Source organism: Dendrobates tinctorius, unplaced genomic scaffold, assembly GCF_039654945.1.
Source record: "Dendrobates tinctorius isolate UK_male_01 unplaced genomic scaffold, ASM3965494v1 ptg000081l, whole genome shotgun sequence".
Lineage (NCBI taxonomy): Eukaryota > Metazoa > Chordata > Amphibia > Anura > Dendrobatidae > Dendrobates > Dendrobates tinctorius.
This window is the reverse complement of record NW_027361749.1, coordinates 21,083,783-21,107,821: the sequence shown is the minus strand read 5'-3', so window position 1 is coordinate 21,107,821 and position 24,039 is coordinate 21,083,783. Positions and strand designations below refer to the sequence as shown.

General features: G+C 45.4%; 1 protein-coding gene across 4 annotated transcripts in view; it reads left to right on the top strand.

Moving 5' to 3' along the window:
* ATP6V1H (ATPase H+ transporting V1 subunit H) overlaps window positions 1-24,039 on the top strand; it is a 215,105-nt gene that overhangs the window by 65,808 nt on the left and 125,258 nt on the right. For all 4 annotated transcript variants that reach the window (XR_012233809.1, XM_073583811.1, XM_073583809.1 and 1 more), the window contains 4 exons: window positions 9,460-9,564; window positions 12,034-12,084; window positions 21,060-21,157; window positions 22,485-22,677. Coding sequence is in view for 3 of the 4 variants with exons in the window: in XM_073583811.1 (XP_073439912.1) it covers window positions 9,460-9,564; window positions 12,034-12,084; window positions 21,060-21,157; window positions 22,485-22,677 (447 nt within the window). In the remaining variant the exon portion in view is untranslated. The remainder of the gene's footprint in view (window positions 1-9,459; window positions 9,565-12,033; window positions 12,085-21,059; window positions 21,158-22,484; window positions 22,678-24,039) is intronic.

Here is a 24,039-nt window from a genome sequence, read left to right as displayed (position 1 = left end):
TGAATGAGAGTAATGATGGTGACCAGCAGCTAGAAGAACATTCTGGGTCCACAGACACAGAAATGTTTGAAATAGAGGAACACAGTATTGTAACTGAGGAGCAAACTGAAGTTGCTTCAGATGAACAGCAACATGATAGTTTAGATGATCTTGTTGAAACTGTGTCAATATGTTCTTTCATTCATCACATGCGCTGTGTTGTGCATACGCTACAGCTGGCTATAAGAGACAGTCTGTAAGAAGGACATGCTGCTGCACTGATTGGCAAGGTGAGAAAATTGGCTACTGTTGCCAGAACCCCTAAAGTTGACTCAATTTTGAAGAGACGTGCTGGAAAAGGGGCAATTATTGATCAAGCCACACGATGGGGAAGAACTTACTTAATGATTCACCGCTTGGTTGAACTGAAAACCTTTCTTGTAGACATGGCTAACCCTCAACTGACGCTAAATGAAAGTCAGTGGAATCAGGTGACTGAGCTGGAAAAATTGCTAGAGCACCCATTTACAGTGACTAAAAAATTACAAGCAGAGGACTTAACTCCAGGTATTTTCTTAAAGGAGTGGAAGAACCTGATGTTTCGCCTGTCCCAAAGAGTAGGGTTAATTGCAAGTGGCATTGCTACATCAATGAAACGGAGAGAGGAGCTACTATTACAAAATAACATTCTTTTGGCAGCTGTTTTTGTAGACCCAATGCATCGGATTCTTCTAGATGATCAACAGCTAAGTAAAGGAAAAGAAGCTCTGTTTAAAATAGCAGTAAGGATGAAAGGGTTGCAGAACAGTCAGGAGGAACAAGAAGAATTTGGTCGTCCTGCCACATCTTCACCCTCATCATCAACTGATGAAGAATTTAATTTCGAAAAATATTTGGATCACAAGGACCGTGCAAAGCGTTCCCGCATAGAAGAAGAGTCATCCCCATCAAGGAACACAGCCACTACATTTCAGCAGAATTTTTCATGTGCACTAAAAGAAATTGAGAAATTTGACCGTTCATCAAAAATAACAGTGCAACAAGCGATTCCTCTGTATCCTGACATTGTCAGAGATGTTGCCCGAGTGGTTACTGCTTTGCCACCAACACAAGTTAGTGTAGAGAGGTTGTTCTCTGCTCTCAAAATAATTAGATCAGATTTGAGGGCATCCATGAAGGAGGATCTGACAGAGGCAATACTTTTTCTGAGGACAAATTTATAGATTTCTTCTTATTAACTGCATAAAAGTGTTTATTGCATATTTACTTACAGTTTAGAAAAGTTTATAAAAGTTATTTGCTATATTCTAATTGTATTCTAATAAATGTAGTTTTTGCTCCAAGTGGTCTGATTACTTATATGATGGTGAGAAACTGAATAAGCACGATGTTTAATATTTTACAACAGTAAATTTGTTGTTATGAATTGGCCATTTATGAAGGAGCCGAAGTCGGAGTCGGAGCCTGATAAAATCCAGGAGTCGGAGTCGCAACTGTGGCTTACCGACTCCACAGCCCTGCATATAACAGTGATGATACTGGAAGAATGGGAAGAATCAGGGAAGAAACTGATAGTCCCAAAAGACTTCAGGTGCCATCTTCATTTTGATCCGGAAGAGACAAAAGTATGGGAGACAGTTCCGAAGATCGATATACCTGTAGCCAGAGTGTCAAAGAAAACGGCTATCCCCTTCGAGCATTCGTCCTGCCTGAAAGATCCGATGGATAGACGATCAGAGGACCTCCTCAAGAAAGCCTGGGAAGCATCAGCAGCCGCTATGAAGGCTAACATAGCAGCCACTTCGGTAGCCAGATCAATAAGCTTATGGGTGAGCGAACTAGAAGATCAGATTAGAGACAAAACCCCCAGAGAGGAGATCCTAAAATCACTACCTTTCCTGAGAACGGCTACCGACTTCATGGCAGACGCCTCGGCGGAATTAGTCCGTTTTGCCGCAAGAAATAATGCCCTGTCTAATGCAGCAAGGCGAGCGCTGTGGTTCAGATCTTGGACAGGAGACACTCAGTCGAAAAACAAACTGTGCTCTATACCCTTCTCCAGACTCCTCGTTTTCGGGCCCGTATTGGATGAGCTACTTGAGAAGGCTTCAGACAAAAAGAAAGGCTTTCTGGAGGAAAAACCTAAACGAACGCCTTTTTTTCGGAAGACCCGCTCCCATCCCAGACAGAACTATAGGGGAAAGGGAAAGTCCGGTAGGTGGAGCTACCCGAAAGGAGGAAGAGGGAGAAGTTCCCCTCAAGAGCAGAAGGCAAGACCTACCAGAGAATGACGCCAGGAAGATAGGAGGAAGGCTCCATTACTTCCAAAACATCTGGAAGGATATTACCCAGAACCCGTGGGTTCAAAATACGGTCGCAGAAGGTTACAAAATTGAGTTTACCGAGCGACCGCCCAGGAGATACTGCATAACCCAGACCCAGTCTCCGGGGACCCACCAAAGACTGTTAAAAGATGTACAGGACCTGATAGAGATAGGGGCCATAACCCGAGTTCCCCATGCTCAGAGAGTTCAGGGTCACTACTCAACATTATTCTCCATTAAAAAACCAGGAGGAGAATACCGGACCATAATAAATCTAAAGTCGCTAAATCGGTGGGTGACCTACAAAAGATTCAAGATGGAATCTCTGAAAGCAGTCATACCGTTAATAAAAAAGGGCTCGGTAATGTGCACCCTAGATTTAAAAAGTGTCTATTATCATGTGCCCATCCACAGAGCTTACCAGAAATTCCTCAGGTTCGCGATAAAAGATCACGGGAGAATACAACATTACCAGTTCCGTTGCTTGCCATTCGTACTCGCCTCGGCGCCCCAGATCTTAACAAAACTCATAGCAGAGATCATGGCCCATCTAAGGGAAAGAAATACCCTCATCATACCATACTTGGACGACCTGCTGCTAGTGGCAGACTCTCCACAACAGATGGAGCAGGACCCTTACATCCACCATATCGGTTCTACAGAACCTAGGATGGGTACTAAATTGGAAGAAGTCAAGCCTAACACCGGAAAAAGAGAAAATGTTTCTCGGAGTCTTGCTAAACCCGGGAAAAGAATGTTCCTTCCTTCCCCTGCACAAACAGCAGGCGATCACACAGGAGGTCCAGTGGGTCCAGAGACGCAAATACATCTCCATAAGGAAAGCCATGAGAGTCCTGGGTCTCATGACTTCATGCATCTCCAGTGTACAATGGAGCCAGTTCCAATCAAGAATCCTACAAAGAGAAGTCTTGGCGTCCTGGGACGACAGAGAAACATCACTAGGCAAAAACATAAGACTCTTCGAGTAAGGAAAGCAGTCCCTTTTCCTGGTGGACAAGCACACAAAACCTTGGAAAAGGGAGACCCTGGAGACTGTTGCCATGTACAAACATCACTACCGACGCCAGTCTCAGAGGCTGGGGGGCTCACATGGAAGGTCGATACCTCCAGGGGACATGGGGCCCAGCAGTGCGCAACTGGTCCTCGAATTACAGAGAGCTCAGAGCAGTCTGGGAGGCGCTAGAAACATGCCAAGAAGAACTGAAGGGTCACAATGTCAGGATCTTCTCGGACAACTCGACAACAGTTGCCTTCCTTCAACATCAGGGAGGCCCCAGATACCGTCACCTTCAGGACCTAGCACACAAAATCTTTTGCTGGGCAGAACGGACAATAACCTCTGTTACAGCAGTCCACCTGAAAGGATCCAGAAATCAGGTAGCGGACTTCCTGAGCAGAGAGAAGATCCAATCTTCAGAGTGGTCACTAAGCGAGGAGGTCTTCACACAGCTATCCCATCTCTGGGGCACACCAGAGATTGACTTATTCGCCACAAGAAAGAATTCAAAAACAAAGAAATTCTTTTCGCTCAACCCGGCAGATAATCCAACAGGAGTAGATGCGTTGGCTCAGGAATGGAACATGGAGCTCGCTTACGCCTTCCCGCCACTCCCTCTTATACCAAGGGTCTTAAGAAAGATCCAGGAAAGCAGAGCATTAGTAATATTGATTGTTCCTTACTGGCCCAAAAGGAGGTGGTTCTCCTTACTAAAATGGATGGCACGGGAAGATCCGATACTATTACCAGCGAAACGGGACCTGTTAACTTAGGGACCCCTAGTTCATCAGAGACCAGAAATGCTACAACTATCAGCCTGGATCCTGAGGCGAAGATCCTAAAATCAAAAGGAGTTTCTGACTCGGTAATATCTACTATGCAGAATAGTAGAAAGCCGGTAACCTCAGCCATATACCAAAAAATCTGGAAAACATTCTGTTCTCAATGTAAGGGGCCAGTATCAGTCACCCGGGGTCCGAATATCACGCAGATTCTCGACTTTCCCCATGTGGGCTTTGACAAAGGGCTAAGACCTAGTACCCTTAAAGTACAGGTGTCAGCCTTAGGCTCATACTTCGACTTCCCCCTAGCCAATCATCCCTGGTTAATAAGATTCATAAAAGCCACTCAGCGGATGAGACCCACAATCCGTAGCTCGATACCACCTTGGGATCTCAGCTTGGTCCTAAACGAGCTGCGCAAAGACCCATATGAACCACTAGAGCAGGCCCTATTAAAATCAGTGGCATTCAAACCCCTATTTCTTGTAGCAATAACTACTGCTAGATGCATAGGGGAGATTCAGGCCCTGTCTATAGAGCATCCATATTTGAAGATCCAGGAAGACTGCATCGTCTTAAAATTAAATCCAGCCTTTCTTCCCAAAGTGGTTACAGACTTCCACCGGAGTCCAGAAATAGTACTACCGGCTTTCTGCCAGAATTACAACAACGAGCAAGAACACTCTCTCCACCTCTTGGACGTTAAAAGAGCTGTTCTCCAATACAATAGATTTTACAAAAGACTGGAGAGTCTAACCTCTTCATCCAGATGGCAGGCAAAAACAAAGGGAAGAAGGCATCAAAAGCTACCCTAGCTAGATGGTTGAAATCCACTATCAGTGCAGCAGATGTGTCGGCGGGAGAAACTCCGCCAGAAAACCTTAGAGCCCATTCTCTAAGAGCGGTTTCTGCCTCATGGGCAGAGAGCGCGGGAGCATCTATGAACCATATATGCAAGGCCGCGACCTGGTCTAAATACTTTTTGCAAACATTATAAGTTAAATGTTATGACAAATCCTCAGACAGCCTTTGGGAGGAAAGTCCTCCAGGCTGTAATGCCGCCCTAGTTGTAGTAATTTGGTAATTCTCCTGGTGGTGCTGTCAGGAGGGACGTCCTGGAAAATAGGAATTAGTCCTACCGGTAATGGTATTTCCAGGAGTCCATCATGACAGCACCCCTTATATACCCTCCCTGGAATTTTCTATCTGATATGTGATGTAACGTGTGGTAGGGAGTTCAATAAAATGGAGTTGCATCCATCCTGGTGTGGTACTTAGAAAATCACTGAAGGGTGTTGGTGGGGAGGGGCTATTTAACCTCTTCTGTTTTCCTGTCCCTATCAAGAATAAGAAGGACAACCTCCTGGTGGTGCTGTCATGATGGACTCCTGGAAATACCATTACCGGTGGGACTAATTCCTACTTTCATGGGCCTCGAAATATGTCTGACACCTTCCGACACGGCCTCCCCTGCTGCGCTGTGTTACGGTGGCCTCTATTTGACCCACACTCCTCGCCCTGGCAACAGGCATGGTGGAGGAGTGGATCTTCTCCTTTCTAACACCTGCACCTTCAGCCCCATCCCATCTCTACCCTTCCTTATCCTCCCCTCTTTTGAAGTCCACTGTCCGCATCTACTCTCCCTCCAGTCTCCAAGTGGCCATTGTATATCGAATTCCAGGCCCGGTCACTGCCTTTATTGACCATTTCTCCACCTGGCTTCTTCACTTTCTCTCTGCTGACATTCCCACCATCATCATGGGTGACTTCAACATCCCCGCTGACACCTGCCAGTCAGCAGCCTCCAAATTCTTGTCAATTACTTCATCTTTTGGACTTAGTGGTCCTCCTCCGCCACCTGTACAGACAGGCATACATTAGATCTGGTCTTCACCCGCCTCTGCTCCTTACCTAACCTCACAACCTTCCCTTTCCCCCCATCTGATCACCATCTACTCACATTCTCATGCCTGTCCGCCTCACCTGTCACTTATGTCCAGTAACCAGCACATCCTCAGAAACCTTGCATATCTAGACCCTCGTACACTCCTGGACTCTATTCTACCACTAACATCCATATCTTCACTCCACAACACAGACAGTGCTACTGCTTTCTACAGTGCCACTCTCGCAACAGCTATTGACTCGGTCTCCCCTCTCATTCATGGCAAACTGCGACGAATCAATAGACGACCCTGGCACAATAACGTCACTAAAAATCTTTGGCAAGAGTCCAGGGTTGCGGCCCGGCGTTGGAAGAACACACATTTGCTAGATGACTTCACGATTTCAAACAAGCAACACTTGCATTAAAACCAGAGAAGTCTTTATTGTTCGACCACCACAACCCCTTAGTATACTTGATCAATGCCTTTACCCCATAACCTCCCTCTCCAACATCACTGAAGGAGAGCTTACTCATCTCCTCTCCAAATCACACCACTTGTGCACTTGAACCCATCCCATCCCTCCTCCTCCTCCCCAACTTCACCACCACACTTCTCCCATCCTTAACCATCTCTTCAACTTATTAACTTCTGGCACTTTCCGTTCTGCTTTCAAACATGCCACAATCACACCTATACTTAAAAAGCCATCCCTCGACCCTACTGCTGTGTCCAGATATCGCCCCATATCGCTTGCTCCCATTTGCTTCCAAACTCTTTGAGCAGCATGTTCACGCTGACCTTTCCTGCTACTTCTCATCTATCCCACTATTCCACTGAAACTGTCCTCACCGCAATAACTAACAATTTATTTACTACCAAAGCTAACAGACCATTTTCTATACTCCATCTTGATTTGTCCCCTTCCTTTAACACAGTTGACCACTGCCTCCTACTACATATCCTCTCTTTCTTTGTTGTCAAAGACCTTGCCCTGTCCTGGATCTCCTCATACCTTACCAACCGCACATTTAGCGTCTCCTACTCCCATACTACCTCCTCATCCTGCCCTCTCTCTTTTGGAGTCCCTCAAGGCTCTGATCTAGGACCCTTACTCTTCTCGATCTATACCCTTGGCTCGAGACAGCTCATAATGTCCTATGGCTTCCAGTACCATCTGTGCACTGATAACACTCAGATCTATCTCTCTGGCCCAGATGTCACCTCTCTGCTGTCCAGAATCCCAGCCATATCCTCCTTCTTCTCTTGCTTCCTCCATCTCAATGTGGACAAATCTGAACTAATTATCTTTCCTCCATGTTACGTATCTTTCCGACCTAATCTATCCATAACTTTAAATGACATCACACTTTCCCCTGTAACGGAAATCCGCTGCCTTGGAGTAATCATTAACTCTGCCTTGTCCTTTAAGCCACACATCCAAGTTCTCCCCACCTTCTATTGCCTCCAGCTCAAAAATGTTTCCAAAAGCTGTCCTTTCCTCTACCCTCAATTTGCTAAAATGCTTGTGCTTCCCCTCATCATCTCCGACCTTGACTACTGCAGCATCCCTCCTACGGGGCCTACCTTCTAACACTCTTGCGCTTTTCCAGTCTGTCCTCGCTACTCCACTGCTTCCCCCTTTGCAAATCCCTTCATTGGCTCTCAATTCCCCAGCGTATCCTGTTAAAACTACTAACACTGACCTACAAAGCCGTCAATAGTCTATCTCCTCCATACATCACTGAACTAATCTCCCGATATTTTCCCTCCCGTAATCTCTGGTCCTCCCAAGACCTCCTTCTCTTCTCCAGATTTATTCGTTCCTCACCCAAACTGCTTCCAAATATCCTCCATCCTCTGGAATTCTGTACCCCGAAACATCCAATTAGCCAGTACTACAGTTGAGCGAAACAGGTCTGCCAGATTCATAAGTCACTGACTTATGGCAAAGTCGGGTTTCGCCGACCGAAACCCGACCACAGCATGAAGTCGGCCATGTGGTCGGCAAAACGAGCGCCAAAGTCGGATTTCCCAGAATGCTTGCACGTGACTTTTTTCAGCCACTGAGCAAGGACGTACACCGTGGACAACGAGATGACATGTGCAGCATCCGGAGAGATTTCGCACACTTTAAAAAAGCGGTCCGGCATGTAGGTGTGTTTACTGTCCTCCACTCCCTGCCGACTTTGCTTCCCCATTGACTTGCATTGGGTTTCGTGTTTCAGTCGGACCTTTGACTTTTCCTTATAGTCGCCGATTTCGTTCGACTCGACTTTCGGGTTGACTCGACCCTAAAAAAGGCAAAGTCGCTTATCTCTAGCCAGTACATTTGGTTCATTCAGACTGAATCTGAAAACCCAATCTGTTCAATAAAGCTTACACCCTTCAATGACCATGCTGCCATCTTATCACCACCGAATCCACTGAAAGCCCCCAACCTACTGTCTCCTTCCCCATCATCCTGTGTAATGTAAGCCTGCAAGGGTAACAGTCTATCATTGTTAGTTTGTTTTCTGTAAGTGATATTTGTATTTTGTATGTAACCCCGTCATGTACAGCACCATGAAATCAATGGTGCTATATAAATTAGTGGTTAAACAGTCAAATGTATAGGTAAATTATGTGGGACGCTAGTCACTACTCAGATAAGTGATGAGGCTGGGTAGTCAAGAGGCCCGAGGTTAAAAGCCAAGAGAGTATGTCATAGACAGACAGAAGGGTGGGACAAATGCCTAGTCAGGAAACAGTCTGAGGTCAATATTCCAAGAAGGGATCATGACAAAAGGGCTGGGCAAACAGATGGTTAAGACAAATCCAAGGTCGAGCAGCAAAGATCAGAATACCACACAAAGAGCACAAAAGCAAGCACACATCTAATGAGCAACACATTAGATAATTTTGCATTCGGGATATGATTAACAGCACAATCATAAGGGGGATGGGATGTAATATCTCTGCTTAATAGCTCTGAAGTCTTTTAGGTACCCTGGTAGACCCTCCTATGCTTGCAGAGTAAATTTGTACAGAACTAAGATATTTCATATGACAATATGCTTAACAAGGAAGGGAAATAACATGACAATATAGATAGAGGACAAAGTGGTCAAAATGTATTATACATCCCAAATAGACCAATATGCATGTCAGAGACATTTATACACTAAATATGTACCTGTTGGATTTCTTGTATCTCGCCCCTGTGTACCTCAGCAGTGTCCCTGAGCTAAGTGGTGACTTGAGAGGCCGGGTACCTGTGCTAATGGCTATGTCAGTGCTAGCACTGGCTGGCATCAATGCCTTCTTCTGTTAGGTCTTGCGTTGCTTGGATCTTAATACATGGAGAATAGACTAGTAATTAGTACTTAATGTGCTGAATTCAGTCTTGGATTATATTCTAATTATTAAGTCTTGGAGTGTTTAAGTGATATATATTTTTTTATTCTGCATTTTTCTCTCCTCTCTTTTAGGCAGCTCGTATAATTGCTAAATTGGCAGCGTGGGGGAGAGAATTGATGGAGGGCAGCGATTTAAATTACTACTTCAACTGGATTAAAACTCAGCTGAGCTCCCAGGTATTCGTTTCCACTCACTGGGTTCATTGGCAGATTATGTCGTTTTGTAACAAGTGGCATAAAATTGTAATTACTGGCATTACACAATCTTAACGACTCCCCATACATTAGCTGTATCTACATTCCCACAGTATGTGTCGGCTCTGAATGCGGGAGTATGGCCGGACGGGTAATATTGCGCCACGTGGCTTCATACTGCAGAGACTAGAACATCCTCTTCAGAAGGATTATGGATACAGGGACAATCTGCACCCACTGTTTTCAATCCTTACAGAATTGTATAGATGCCTTTTTTCTTTCTAATTAAAAGGTAACCTTCCTAGCTATAAATGCAGTCTGTTCTGTGGGTGGTCTGCCTCGCTATCTAATGTGAACTCAGTAGCATTAAGACGGTCTACTTGACTCCTAAATGCTCCAGAATGAGCATAGATTCAGATGAATAAAAAATATATGCTAATAATTTATCAATCCTCTCTAAAACATACGCCTGCATTTTCAATGTGACTAGTAGCAAAGTGGTAAAGCTGTAAAAGCTACCTTGGTGCCTCATCATATGATCATGTATCCCACCATCAGGATTTTAACTCATATGGCCATCCATTAAGCGGTGCGGCAGTATGTGTAGGGAGACACGCAGGGAGAAACAGGTGGATGGCAGCCGTTTCGTACTTGGATAGCGCTTCTACGGGTCCAATCACGTAGATGCACTATCCAATCGCGAAACGGCTGTCGTCCACCTGTCTCCGGAGCCACGTGTCTCACTCCACATATTACACCACTTAATGAATGTCCATATGAGTTAAAATAAAGGACTTTTAACCACAAAGGAAATGGAGATGTTGCCTTTCTAATTTCTGTATGATTACTTAGCACAATTGTTGGCCTCTGCACCACAAGAAAATAAGTTTCCTTAACAGCTGTTTCTGTCTAGTAACAGAAGACAAAGTACTGGTGCCTCTCCATTTCTTATTTCCATATTCTCTTTGTTTTCCTACTATTTGCGGTGCCATTGCTTTACGTTCAGTGATTGTTATCTATAAATACCACTGTTCTAACATATGCAAAAAAACGCACTCTAGCTCACTCACCTGTGATCTGCGGTGCCTGGAAAGTAGCAAAATAAATTCTTCAGGCTTCATTTAGATTTTTCACTCTTAATTAAGTCCAGTAAAGGCAGGCCAACAAGACACCCCATATGTGAGTTGCTGTGTTTTAGGCCTCATGGGTCCTGTAAACCTGTGAGATGCACAGGTGGCTGGTAATAAAACCTAATGCTCTGATAATCGAAAAAGGCTATGTGAGCAGATTTATGGAGCAGCTGTGAATGTCTCATGATATAACTATGAATGAAGAGCAGAGGATTACAAATGTCAATGTAAATGGATAAACATCTAGAAAAAATCTGTGAAAAATGCAACTGCACAAGAATAGAACAAAATAAATAGTCACTGTTATTCGAACAAACATTGCATTAGTCAGTAGTATATGAAACTTTGTAATGTATTGTATCAAAGTAAGCGGCTTTTTTATCCACTTATGAGCCACGTCTTCCCTTCTTCCTGAACTCCCCATTCACTCAAGAAAGGAAACTGTTCTAAGTCTTGGTCAAAGCAAGAGGGACTTCCATCTCACTGAGTTGTCAGGTTACACCTCATATTATACCTAATGCATGTATAGTGTAGGGGGGAGCAAGCTGCAGTTACATGCTGCTGTTCACCCACACGTCAAAGCTGGATTCACAGCCTCACGGCTCAGTGGTACTCTTTAACATCTTCCACTCTGCTGCTGCCTCTGTTGGTGTGCAAGAGAGAAAGAAGAGGGGATGTCCATCTCTGTGTGCTGTGTTTGGAAGACATATCTCAACCCACCAGCTCCAGGAGAACTGAAAATTGGCGCGAGAGCCTGCAGAGGGGATCAAAGCATACAATGATCAGAAATAGGCCCTTATTCAACATTTGAGAACTTTTTTTTGAGAGAAGCATATCAATTTACATGTCACTTGTCCAGCGGTATGTCAGTAGTCCTTGGCCACTGGAAGCAGTCCTGTGAGCTGTGTCTTATATGCTGGCGTCTTTAGTTCTCCTTCAGATTAGTAGGCCTGATGTGACATCATACATACATGCATCGCACCACAACAATCACGTTGAGCCATGCCTACAAATCAGAGAAGATGGTAGGGATTACAGCAAGCAGGATGCGGTTCGTAGGTCTTTCCTTCTGAGACCACATAATACTGATGCTGACATTGGTCCAAAGTTCTGAAAGTGTACTCTTTCTGCTCTAGTTTTTTTTTTTTTAATTTAGATTTTTGAGATTATACACCATCTGAACCAACAGTCTGTGAAAAATTAAACAAATGTAAAAAATCAAAACAAAAAAAAATCCCATATAAAGCGCTAAGTAATATAACAAAGAGAAGCAAACAAATTGTAAAGTACACTTTAACTTTTTAACATTTCTTTCTTTCAGAAATCGCGAAGTGGAGGTGCTATGGAAACAGGAACAGTTTCTCCGAGTGATGTAAGTGTTTAGGACTAAAAGCAGACGACGATGGATCTGGTACAATGGTGACTCATAGTCTAGGGCACAGACACCTGACGTTCGGTTGCCAGCTTGTTACTTACTGCTAGTTGTCTTCAGTTTAGTTTTCCCGTAACTTCTCTCATAACAGTAATGTCTTAAAGTCCTCCGCTCTGTCTTTCATCTGTGCCACCCACATTCCTTTCCACACTTCTCATTACCTGAAACCAAGCTATAGATAGACTAAGGGTGACCCAAAGTCCTATTGAAAATCACAAGGTTTGGTCGCAAAACGTGGGACGACTTTACATCGGTGATTGTGGAGGCAGCAGAAGATGTAAGGAGACTCTCAGGAAGGGCATGATGAAAATAAGCAGCAAGACACAATGTTATCACTAGTGTCAGGTTGTAATTTAACTCACGTTTTACCGTTCCTTTAAATTCTTGTTTCCAGTTATTCACCTATATATGAGGCCACATAGAGACGTGACCGTGAATTTTTGTAGTTTTAGTCATCCGTACTCTATTCATTCATCCTAATGTCTCCGAACATATCACCGTGATTGTAGATGTGATTTTCTGTAATGTTTAATCCTCCACCCAAGCTGGATCCAGACGGCTGTATTTCATGGGGTCTATATACGGACCGCTATTCCTAGACCTATCACAAGTCTCCTGATTTCAGCTAAGAATCTCCTAAGTATATATTTAACTGATAACAAAAAGCCAATTCCTTGACGCTTGTGGTTTATTTTAAATTACATATGGACCGCAGCATGCAGTCATGGGGCCTTGAGGAAGCGAGTGTTCATGCGAAACGGTGTCGGCTGATGCAGTCCATATGTGATTTCAAATAAAGTTTCATGAGGCCTTTAGCATGTGTTCGCTTGCAGTGGTTTGTGTTTCAGATCTGCTCTTCTCGCTCTAATTTGAGACATAAAGTAGGACCTTTTGTCATCTCTTGGTGTTATACCACTCACTATTCTCACAGTCCCATGCCATTTTAAAAGTATATACATAGTGTGATTCTCCTCTGTCTCCTCCCTTTTTGTTTGTGAGACCCATGTAAATTCTTAGCCTCATCTCAATGGCAACTTCCAATTTAAAGGCCCCCATACACATTAGATAAAAGTTGGCCACAATCGCCGATTGTGGCTGGATCGGCTGACTATCTTATGTGTATGGAGACTCCTGGACATCATCTGTTGGAGGACAGAAGGGTCCAGTCTGTGGAATTTCAGCAGCCAATCCTTTTGAGAGCGTAAGAGCTTCCTGCTTTGCACTTTATATGGAGGAGTTGGGAGAGATAGCTGTCAGCTATTTTATTTGTCTGGCCAGCTTTTGTGTGTTGTGTGTGAAAAGGCAAACTCTCTAAAGCTGGTCATGCACATTAGATGGCTGATGGCCACCTCTCCCATACACTGGCGCGCTCGCTCAGTTGAGCACTCCTGTGTTCTCTGAGAAAGTTGCCAACAGACGGCAGTTCATTATCAGGAAACTTTGCGATCAGTATCTCGAAATCAGGCATGCCTAACCAAATCAACATCTTCGCTGTCAATTAGCTGGTCCTCCGATATTAGCATGTTGTCCAAGCCCATCAATATCTGTGGGTTCAGCCAACATTAGTCTAATGTCTTTGAGGACTTAAGGCTAGCAATGCATATTAGATGGCTGTTAGTCAATTGCTTGTTCATCTTTTTTTTGACCCTCAAAACGTATGCACCCTCAGCCCTGGTAAGAGGAGGGTATTCTAAGTCTCTGGCGGCAGCTTACCCTCCAGAGGACAGAAGAATTGGTAGTTCTAACCGAATTCCCCTAACCTCATCTCTCCCCTGACATCTGCCATTAAGATAGGTTAGATGGTTGACTGGTATGGCCTATTTTTCTTTATCGCCTTATTGGGGACACAGAATACCATGGGTGTATGCTGCTGCTGCTGCTAGGAGGCTGACACTATACAAAAGCAAGAACATTGGCTCCTCCCCGGCAGTATACACCCACCGACAGATGCCAAGTACCTCAGTTTGTGCTTAGTGTCTGTAGGAGGTGGACCGGGATCTTCTCAGATCCGCAGTTAATAATCCTTTTATTTCCTTAGGTATTTGTCGAACTTTTTAATCTTTTCTCGCTTATTTCTTTCAGGTCTTCACAGCTATCTACAGCCACCTGTGCACCGACCGCCTCGCAAGGTGAGTCGTCTGCACCTGACCGCGACCATCAGAGGGACAGATCGAGTAGAATTACTAGGAAGCGTGTTCTCTCTGGCTCGTCTTCCAGCTCTCTAGGCCCGGCTGCTTCTCCCACGTGCCCTTCTCCCTCTTCAGGAGACGACACTAGGTCAGACAAGGATCCCCAATCGGGATCTAGTTCAGAAGCAGATGACATGTCTAAAACTCGGAATATGGTCGATAGCCTCCTTTCAGCTATCTTTCAAACCTTAGAAATTAAACAAGACAAGCCCAAATCTCAGGAATGTTCTGTTCCATTTAAGCGGGCAAGGCCTCCATCCCAAACTTTCCCAAACCACAAAGAGTTTGATACTACACTGACCAAACATTGGGAGCACCCCGAGCAGCGCTTCTCAGGCCGCAGGTACTTAGATGTCCTGTACCCCTTTGATGCGGATTTACGCGCAAAATGGTCCAAAGCTCCCGAAGTGGATCCTCCTGTCTCTCGCATAGCCTCAAAGACGGTCCTATCCTTCCCGGATGGGGCATCACTTAAGGATCCAACAGACAGACAAATAGAGTCTCTAGCAAAATCAATTTTTGAGGCATCTGGTGCCTCCCTCTGTCCGATTTTCGCATCTGCCTGGGTAGCAAAGGTCATCTCTGCTTGGGCAAAGATTTTTCGCAGGGGCATCTTAGCAGCAGCTCCTCAGGACGAGTTGACAGATCTGGCAGATCAAATTAATCATCCGGGTAAATGCCTTTTGGCCGCCGCCCTAGATGCGGCTGGGTGCGTGGCAAGGGCTAACAGCAACATAGTGGCCGTACGCCGAGTCCTTTGGCTAAAGTCATGGAATGTGGACACTACTTCAAAGAAGTCACTTACCAATCTGCCTTTCCATGGTTCTAGGCTCTTTGGAGCCAAGTTGGATCAGATAATTTCCGATGCCACTGGTGGTAAAAGCACTTCCCTTCCACTGTCTCGACCAAAACGTTTCTTTAACAAAAAGGGTTTCCGGCCGTTTAGGCTCTTTCGTCCCTTCGCGTCATCAGAGAGATCTACCCAGCAAGATCGGCCTTCCGCCTCTAGTGAGCGAGAGCAGAAAAGACCATCTTACAAACCCGCTCCCCACTGGAGATCTAGAGGTCAATACCCCAGGTCGTCAGGTACCCGGTCCGGTAGGTTTGCCTCCAAGTGACGGGTCACCCCCACCTGGAATTTCTTCCAGGGTGGGAGGCAGACTTTCCTTTTTCACGGACGCCTGGCTGTCCGTTGTCGACGACGCTTGGGTAAGGGATATCATCACATCCGTATACAAGATCGAGTTTGCGTCTCCGCCAAAGAGACGTTTTTTCCTGTCCCGACCCCCAAGACAGCGGTCTCACATTCGAGGATTCTTTCAAGCCGTCTCCTCTCTTCTTGCCGCCGGAGTGATCGTTCCGGTTCCCGCACACGAACGATTTTCAGGGTTCTATTCAAATCTCTTCGTTATCCCAAGAAAGGACGGTTCTTTTCGGCCAATCCTGGACCTCAAATTGCCCAATCGCCACTTAAAGATTCTCCACTTCAGAATGGAGTCCCTTCGGTCGGTGATAGCCTCAATGGAACACAAGGAATTTCTCTGTTCTGTGGACATACGGGATGCCTACCTACACATCCCTGTGTGTTGGCAATATCAGAAGTACCTTCGTTTTGCGATTCAGGAAGATCACTACCAGTTCACGGCTCTTCTCTTCGGTCTGGCCTCCGCTCCCCGGGTTTTCACGAAGGTGGTGGCTACAGTCATGGCCATCCTCCGCTCCAGGGGGATCCTCATCATCCCTTATCTGGACGACCTTTCGATCAAGGGATCGTCCCGGCAAGACTGTCTTCAGAGTCTTCAGATAGTCCTAAACACTCTTTGCTGTCTCGGGTGGATAATCAACAAAGAAAAGTCCATTTTGATCCCCACCCAGCTCCTGACCTTCCTAGGCATGGAATTCGACACAAATCTAGCCTGTGTGTTTCTTCCGAAGGAGAAATTTGCAGCTCTTTCCAAGGGGATCCGACTTCTCAATTGGCCAACCCCCATTCCCCTTCGGTCCTGCATGAAGGTTCTGGGGAAGATGGTAGCTTCCATGGAAGCGGTGCCCTTTGCACAATTTCATCTTCGTCCCCTCCAGGTGGCTCTTCTTTCGGCCTGGGACAAGACCTCGCTGTCCTTGGACCGTCCCATTCTCCTTCCCCTCAGAGTGAGACAATCCCTGACTTGGTGGGCAAGGCAGAGTCAGTCCTTCAAGGGAGGTCCTTTCTTCTGCTTCAATGGCAAGTCATCACCACCGCTGCCAGCCTTCTAGGGTGGGGAGCGGTGTTCCATCTAAAAACGTCTCAAGGCCGGTGGAACCCACAGGAGACTCTTCTCCCCATCAATCTTCTGGAGATCAGAGCAATCTTCCTGGCTCTTCTTCACTGGCAGCCTCTCCTCCTCGGCAAGCTGGTCCGCATTCAGTCGGACAACGCCACGGCTGTGGCATACATAAGCCACCAGGGGGGCACGCGCAGCAAGCAAGTAATGGCGGAAGTAGCCAAGATACTGCTCTGGGCAGAACGTCACGTTCCGGAGATCTCCGCTGTTCACATTCCAGGGTTGGAAAATTGGGCGGCCGACTTTCTGAGTCGTCAAGGTCTAGCATCAGGCGAATGGGCCCCTTCACCCCTCGGTCTTCCATCAGATATGCCAGCGCTTGGTCACCCCAGATGTCGATCTCATGGCATCTCTGATGAACCACAAAGTTCTGCACTTTGTAGCCAGGTCCAGGGACCCTCTAGCCGTCGCTTGCGACGCCCTGGTAATTCCGTGGTCCCAGTTCCGACTTCCTTATCTATTTCCGCCTCTGGCCCTGATCCCTCGAGTGGTCAAAAAGATAAAATTGGAAGGCGTACCAGTGATTCTGGTGGCCCCAGACTGGCCAAGACGCCCTTGGTACGCGGAGCTAGTGAACATGCTCGTGGACGTTCCCTGGAGGCTTCTAGACCGTCCGGATCTCCTCTCGCAAAGCCCCCTTTACCACGAGAATTCTCAGTCTCTGAATTTAATGGCATGGCCATTGAGGCCGCGATCCTGAGAGAATCAGGTTTGTCTGACCAGGTGATTCAGACTATGATCAAAGCCAGAAAACCGGCCTCTTCCCGCATTTACCATAGGTGCTGGAAGGCCTTTTTTCCGTTGGTGCGACGGTAAAAAAGTCTTTCCTATGTCCTTTTCCATTCCATCTATTCTGGGGTTCCTCCAGTCAGGTTTAGATGCGGGTCTGTTCCTCAGTACCCTCAAGGGCCAGGTTTCCGCCCTGTCTATCCTCTTCCAAAGAGAGCTGGCGACCTTACCGCAGGTTAAGACTTTTCTCCAAGGGGTTGCCCATGTGGCTCCTCCACATCATTCACCGATAGATCCGTGGGATCTCAATCTCGTCCTTAGCGCTCTCCAAAAGGCGCCGTTCAAGCCTATCCAGGACATTCCTTTATCCCTTCTCTCGTGGAAGGTAACTTTCTTGATTGCCATTACATCCATCAGAAGAGTTTCTGAATTGGCGGCCTTGTCATGCCGTTCCCCGTACCTGATTCTCCATCAGGATAAGGTCGTTCTCAGGCCCGTTCCTTCCCTTCTCCCAAAGGTCGTATCCTCTTTCCACATCAATGAGGATATGGTTCTACCATCTTTTTGCCCGGCTCCGTCTCACCCTATTGAGAAGTCCCTCCACAAACTAGATGTAGTCAGAGCCTTGCGTGTTTATCTCGCCAGGACTGCTTCTATTCGTCAATCCGATTCCTTGCTAGTCATCTCTGAAGGTCGCCGGAAAGGGTTTCCGGCGTTCAAATCCACGATAGCTCGCTGGATTTGTTCTACCATTCTGCAAGCGTACCGACTTCAGGAAAAGCGGCCCCCTCCGGGAGTGAGAGCCCACTCCACCCGGTTGTGGCAGCTTCGTGGGCTGTGCGTCGCCAGGCTTCGGCTTTACAGATTTGCAGGGCCGCGACCTGGTCGTCCTTACACGCTTTTGCGAGGTTCTACAGGGTTCATACCCAGGCCTCATCGGATGCAGTTGTTGGTAGAAAGGTTCTGCAGGCGGCGGTGGCACACCGGCCGACCTAAGCCCTTCTTGTTAGTTGTTCCTTATTGCTGTTCCCGCCCTTGGGGACTGCTTTGGAATGTCCCATGGTATTCTGTGTCCCCCAATAAGGCGATAAAGAAAGAGGGATTTTTGGTTCTTACCGTAAAATCTCTTTCTTGGAGCCTTCATTGGGGGACACAGCACCCTCCCCTGTTTAAGTTGTACCGTGTTGGGCTTGTTGAGCCCCTTGTTGGGTTGTACATATGTTTAAAGTTCTATGGTCTATCCTACTGCTTTTTCACCAACTGAGGTACTTGGTATCTGTCGGTGGGTGTATACTGCCGGGAAGGAGCCAATTTTCTTGTTTTTGCATAGTGTCAGCCTCCTAGCAGCAGCAGCATACACCCATGGTATTCTGTGTCCCCCAATGAAGGCTACAAGAAAGAGATTTTATGGTAAGAACCAAAAATCCCTCTTTTTTATTTATCACAAGTTGTTCTCTGCCATAGGTCTATTTGAGGTCGCTAGTTGGGCTGTACATTGTTTTTAGAGGGTAATCATCTATTGTCAATTTTTTTTTCCAGATGTGTGACCCTGTCAATGTGTCTCTTATCGAGATTCATATTACTTTTGAACTTTCCATGCACTAGAATCCACTAATGTAAAAAATTGATTCAATATAATTAATCTCAGAAAATTATTCTTTAATGGACATTTGTGAATGCAAATGAAAGCCTTGAATTTAACCCTGCAATTTGTGCTCCTAATGACACTAACCACCACTCATTTCTTTTATACGTTAAGGGCTGTGCGACTTATTTTTTTGTGCAGGTTTTTTTTTCCGTTCATGAAGCTTTTGTCTAATAAGGGTGGAAGAGGAACTTCCTCCGTGTAGCAGCAGAGAATTGACCTTGCGAGCTTCCGCTTAATGCTCCTCTGTCAATACGCAGTTTACATTCATTTTGAGTTCTCTGCTGTGTAGCGACTTATAGGAATCGTGTTACATTTGTAATAAAAGTATTAAATGTTAAAAACAAAAGGAGAATCCTCATTACATACAGTAGTGTGATAACATTTGTCATTTTTCATTGTTTTTTGTAGTTCATAATTCTAACTAAATGTATTATATACCCTGTGTTGTACCCATCATTTATGCTTTGTACTTTGTCATTAATAATTTTTTATTTCTTAATTAACCTAAATCTCATTTTGGGAAGATAATCTCTGTTGATAGCAAAGTCCACATTTTTTTCTGTTTGATGTTTGCTGCCTTCCTTCTGGAAATGTCTGATTTTCTGTTCTGGTGGCATCCAATGTGAGCATTATTAAGCATGCCTCTCACACAACAGACCGCGCAGTACTTAAATTTAGGTTCAATTTTTAAAAGGTTCTTCGGGCCAAAATTGGCCAAATATATCCTAATTGAGGAGATATAATCAGCACACTGAAGGATCCGAATTCAGTTGGTGTATGTAGAAGCCTGTAAAGGAGGAGAAAGGAGCAGACTAAGAGTTCATTTATACTTGCCGGCTTCTGGCATTAAACGGCCATCAGTTGGCTAAACGTTTGCTGATTTGCTGTCGTTTAGTAGCCTGTTTAGACCGGATCGCACTACCCATACAAATTACATGTTGGCTCCACCACACTAACCCCAGTGTATGGGGTATGGGACAGTGTATGGGAGAGTTACCCGGTGTCTGAATGCCATAAAGTTTATTATCATTACATAAATGTGTGATAGGTACGGACCCCACTCATGGATCCTGTTTCCATCTCACAAATGGTGTCCAAAGGTGAATTGCTGGTGGAGAGGTGGTTGGAATCTCGACCACTTCTGCTCTGACGGCAGCGGGCAGCGTGACAAAGGCCCTGCTCTCGAGATAGATGCCATATGTGTACGAGATGGGAGCATCCCTTTTAGTTTGCAGTTTTGCCACACAGTTATTTAAAGGTTAGAGATTCTTCATGTTAATGGTCATTCTAGAACTATTACTAAATGATAGGTTGACTTCCCTAAAGTGTGACATATTCCTTGGCCATGTTGGTGATTCACTCCAAGGAGCGGCTATACAATCCATTTCCTAAACTGTACACAGCGCGCGGACGAGCCAATAAATCCCAGTAATTGAGGTTACAAAGCGTAAACTCCGCGGTTGCATAAATGAGCCCTTATCTATCACTCTCGCAATGGGGCACGTTCACCATCACAGCATCGTACTGCCACAAAGCCAATAATGTGTTATATCTTATGCAGCGGAAAAAGCCACACTGTGCTGCTGAGACCTGTCCAGACTAGCAAACAAGAACGGACTGGTTTAGGCAATGTAGTAGCGTGCGGATGGGAAATGCTGCACTTCGGCGAGTGGCAATATGCAACAATCTGCTCCTTCTAATGGAGGTCGCCATTGTTACTCTTACTAAGGACTACTAGACTACAATGTTAAGCTATTAGCGGTCAATGTTTTCTGTGCTTAGCCATGAAGATCTTTGTAATAGGAATAACGGTAAAGCACTCTCTATTTCCAGGGCTGACAAACTCTTGCCCTATTGCAATGGCAACCTCCAACTTTTTTTTTTTGCTTTTCAGCCAGTAAATGGCTAAAAATTTACAGTAATTGTGTTATTTTTTTTTGCCTGTACTGTAGTCAAAATAATTTCGTCTTGTGTTTTTGTTTTCTTTGCCTGTGATGCTAATGTCTCCCGTTCCCCCTCCTCTAGAGCTCCCAGTACGTGCAGTGTGTTGCTGGATGCCTTCAGCTGATGCTGAGGGTTAATGAGTATCGTTTCGCGTGGGTAGAAGCAGATGGTGTCACCTGGTAAGGCTCCTTACAAGCCATAATGATAAATGCTGAGAAGCTTTGAAGAGACAATTGCTGTCGCCATGGATTTGACTGCAGCTTGTGAAACGAGTAATATCATTATTGAAAAATATGAAGCTCAGAAAGAACAGGATGCATGGGTGGTGTAGACAGAGAGAATCTTCTGAAGTGTGGGAAGGAGACTAGTTAGGTGCACGTCACTGGAAATGAGATGTTTACGTGGACAGATAGCCAGGAATCAACAATGTACGTGTATAATACAATGCAATAAGGTTTGTACAAAGTATAGAAGTTCTCCTATCAATAGTATAGGGGATATCTTCCTAAGGGTCCGACCACTGGGACCACCACCCATCCTGAGAGTGGGGCTCTGCAGAGCTCTGAATGGAGCTGGAGTTGAGCATGAGCTCGGTAAATAGAAAGTTATCCTCTATCCCATCCCTTATGAATGGGGGATAACTTCCTAGAGGTGAGACCACTGGGACCACCACCCATCCTGATAGTGGGGCTTTTCAGAGCTCTGTCTGAATGGAGCTGGGGTTGAGACTGAGCTCAGCAAATAGAAAGTTATCCCCTATCCCATCCCTTATGAATAGGGGATAACTTCTATACTTGGCACAAGCACTTTAACCTGAACACATTACAGGATCATCCTTTTAGTGTGCCTCTGCCTGTGTATGTATACACTGATCGGTCCTAACACTAAAACCACCTGCCTAATTTTGTGTTGGTCCTTGCCACCTTGAGGCGTTACCTCTAGTAGAGTCTTCTAGTATCTGGCACCAAGATGTTAGCAGCAGGTCCTTTCAGTCTTCTAAGACTTACTTCACTCTGAGAAAACGCACTCCTTTTATGCATTCTGTCACGGGGTTACTTCCTTATACCCAAAAACTGTATTCACATATGATCCTTGACCTTTCCATTCATTTTAAAGAGGCAAGAGGAGTTCAAGGGATAAAATATCACCATTTTTTCTGGCATAGTCTTGTTTTTTTTGTTACGGGACACAACAGTTTGATAGACTAGAGGTGGGAGAATGGATTTGCAGGTCCGTTGGCCAGGTCTGTGACTGCCTGCGGATCTCCTCTTACCTCATGGCATTCCTGACTCTTCTTTCGTTTATGGTGCAGCATCACATTTCGGCAGCCAAGCTAATCAAAAGAAGAGCCTGGAATGCCGGAAGATAAGAGGAGCAATCTCAAATTGCTGACCTGACCAATTGATTAGAGACCTGTGAATCGATTCTCCCATCTCTACTAAAGTCCGTAATTATTTGGGTCTTTACTTACAGTCATATGAATGTATCTTACTTTTTATCTTTCAGCATAATGTCGGTCCTGAGCAACAAATGCGGATTCCAGCTTCAGTATCAAATGATCTTCTCAATCTGGCTACTTGCCTTCAGTCCACAAATGTGTGAATATCTTCGAAGGTATAACATTGTGCCAGTATTATCTGATATCCTCCAAGAGTCGGTCAAAGAGAAAGTGACAAGGATCATCCTTGCAGCTTTCAAGGTAAGTCACTCAGTCTAAAGGGCATGTCACACTAAGAGATATCGCTAGCAATATCGCTATAACTAGTGACGTTATAGCGATATTGCTGTGTCTGATACTTACCTCCGACCGGCTCCCCTGCTGGTTATCGCTGATCGCGTGAGAACGTTCAGGACCGCTTCTCGTCGTCAGCTTCCTGAGGCGCTTCCTGTGGAGAGACGCGGGCGGGAGGATGTCAGGATCGCCTAGTGTGACAGGTAAGTAGCGACCCCCGTCCCCAGCGATGTCGCTGGTGAGATCTGCCTGTGTGGCAGCTCACTAGCGACCACCTAGCGATGCACCAGCGATCCTGACCACGTCATATCGCTGGTCGGGATCGCTGGTACATCGCTAAGTGTGACAGTACCTTTAGGAGTACACCTCTGAGGGCCTGACACTGCTCCAGACAACGCCATTTCAGTACATACTTGTATCCTCTATAATACAACAATTCCGGATAATTTTGTCCTAGAATTCTGTGTTGTATTTTTCCACAATTATTTTTTCTATAAATGTATGAATGAATGAACAGCTGTGTTTTACCTTTTGGGGATGTGTCCCTACTCTCTTTGAGGCTGGTTTCACACATCCTGGTATTTCCGGTACCAGAAAAATAAGTATAGGAGATGTCCGTGTGTGTAATACTTGGGTAAATCCAGGAGTGGGAAACCTCTATGTCTCTATGGAGGAGAGTGCTGGTTACGCTCACCTGCTGTACAATATATGTGACAGGCACAACTCATACGTAGGTATGAAGAAATATAGCCCTGTGCCGGGTGGATAAATCCTCCAGGAGATATTGGATCCAGTTGGATAAACATGTAGGTGGGCTGAGGTGCTCAATTGAATAAGTTCTTCAGAAAAGATGATGAGGAAAAAGGTTCTTTATTCACGACGCGTTTCAACGCCATACCAGCATCTTTTTCTAGTGGAAAAAACAAATGTCAACAATATCCCTCACCACCGCTACAGGGCAAGTGGGAAGAGCCGGGCAAAGCACCAAACTTTTGCGCATCTAATAGATGTGCCTTTTCTGGGTGCCTGCAATGTCCATGGCTCCTTACCAGCCTAAGAATAACAGCCCTCTGCTGTCTTCTTTAGCCAGATTGGTTGTCTACAATAGGGGAGGTGACCGCACGCCATTTTTAAAAAAAATTATTTAAATAATTTAAAAAAACGGAGTTGGGACCCCCCTATTTTTGATAACCAGCCTTGCTAACTCTGACCGCTGAGGGATGCAGTCTGCAGCTGTCAGTTTTGCCTTGCTGGTTACCAAAAATACAGGGGAACCCACGCTGATTTTTAGAATAAAAAATTATAGCTTAGGAGGCAGCTGATGAATAC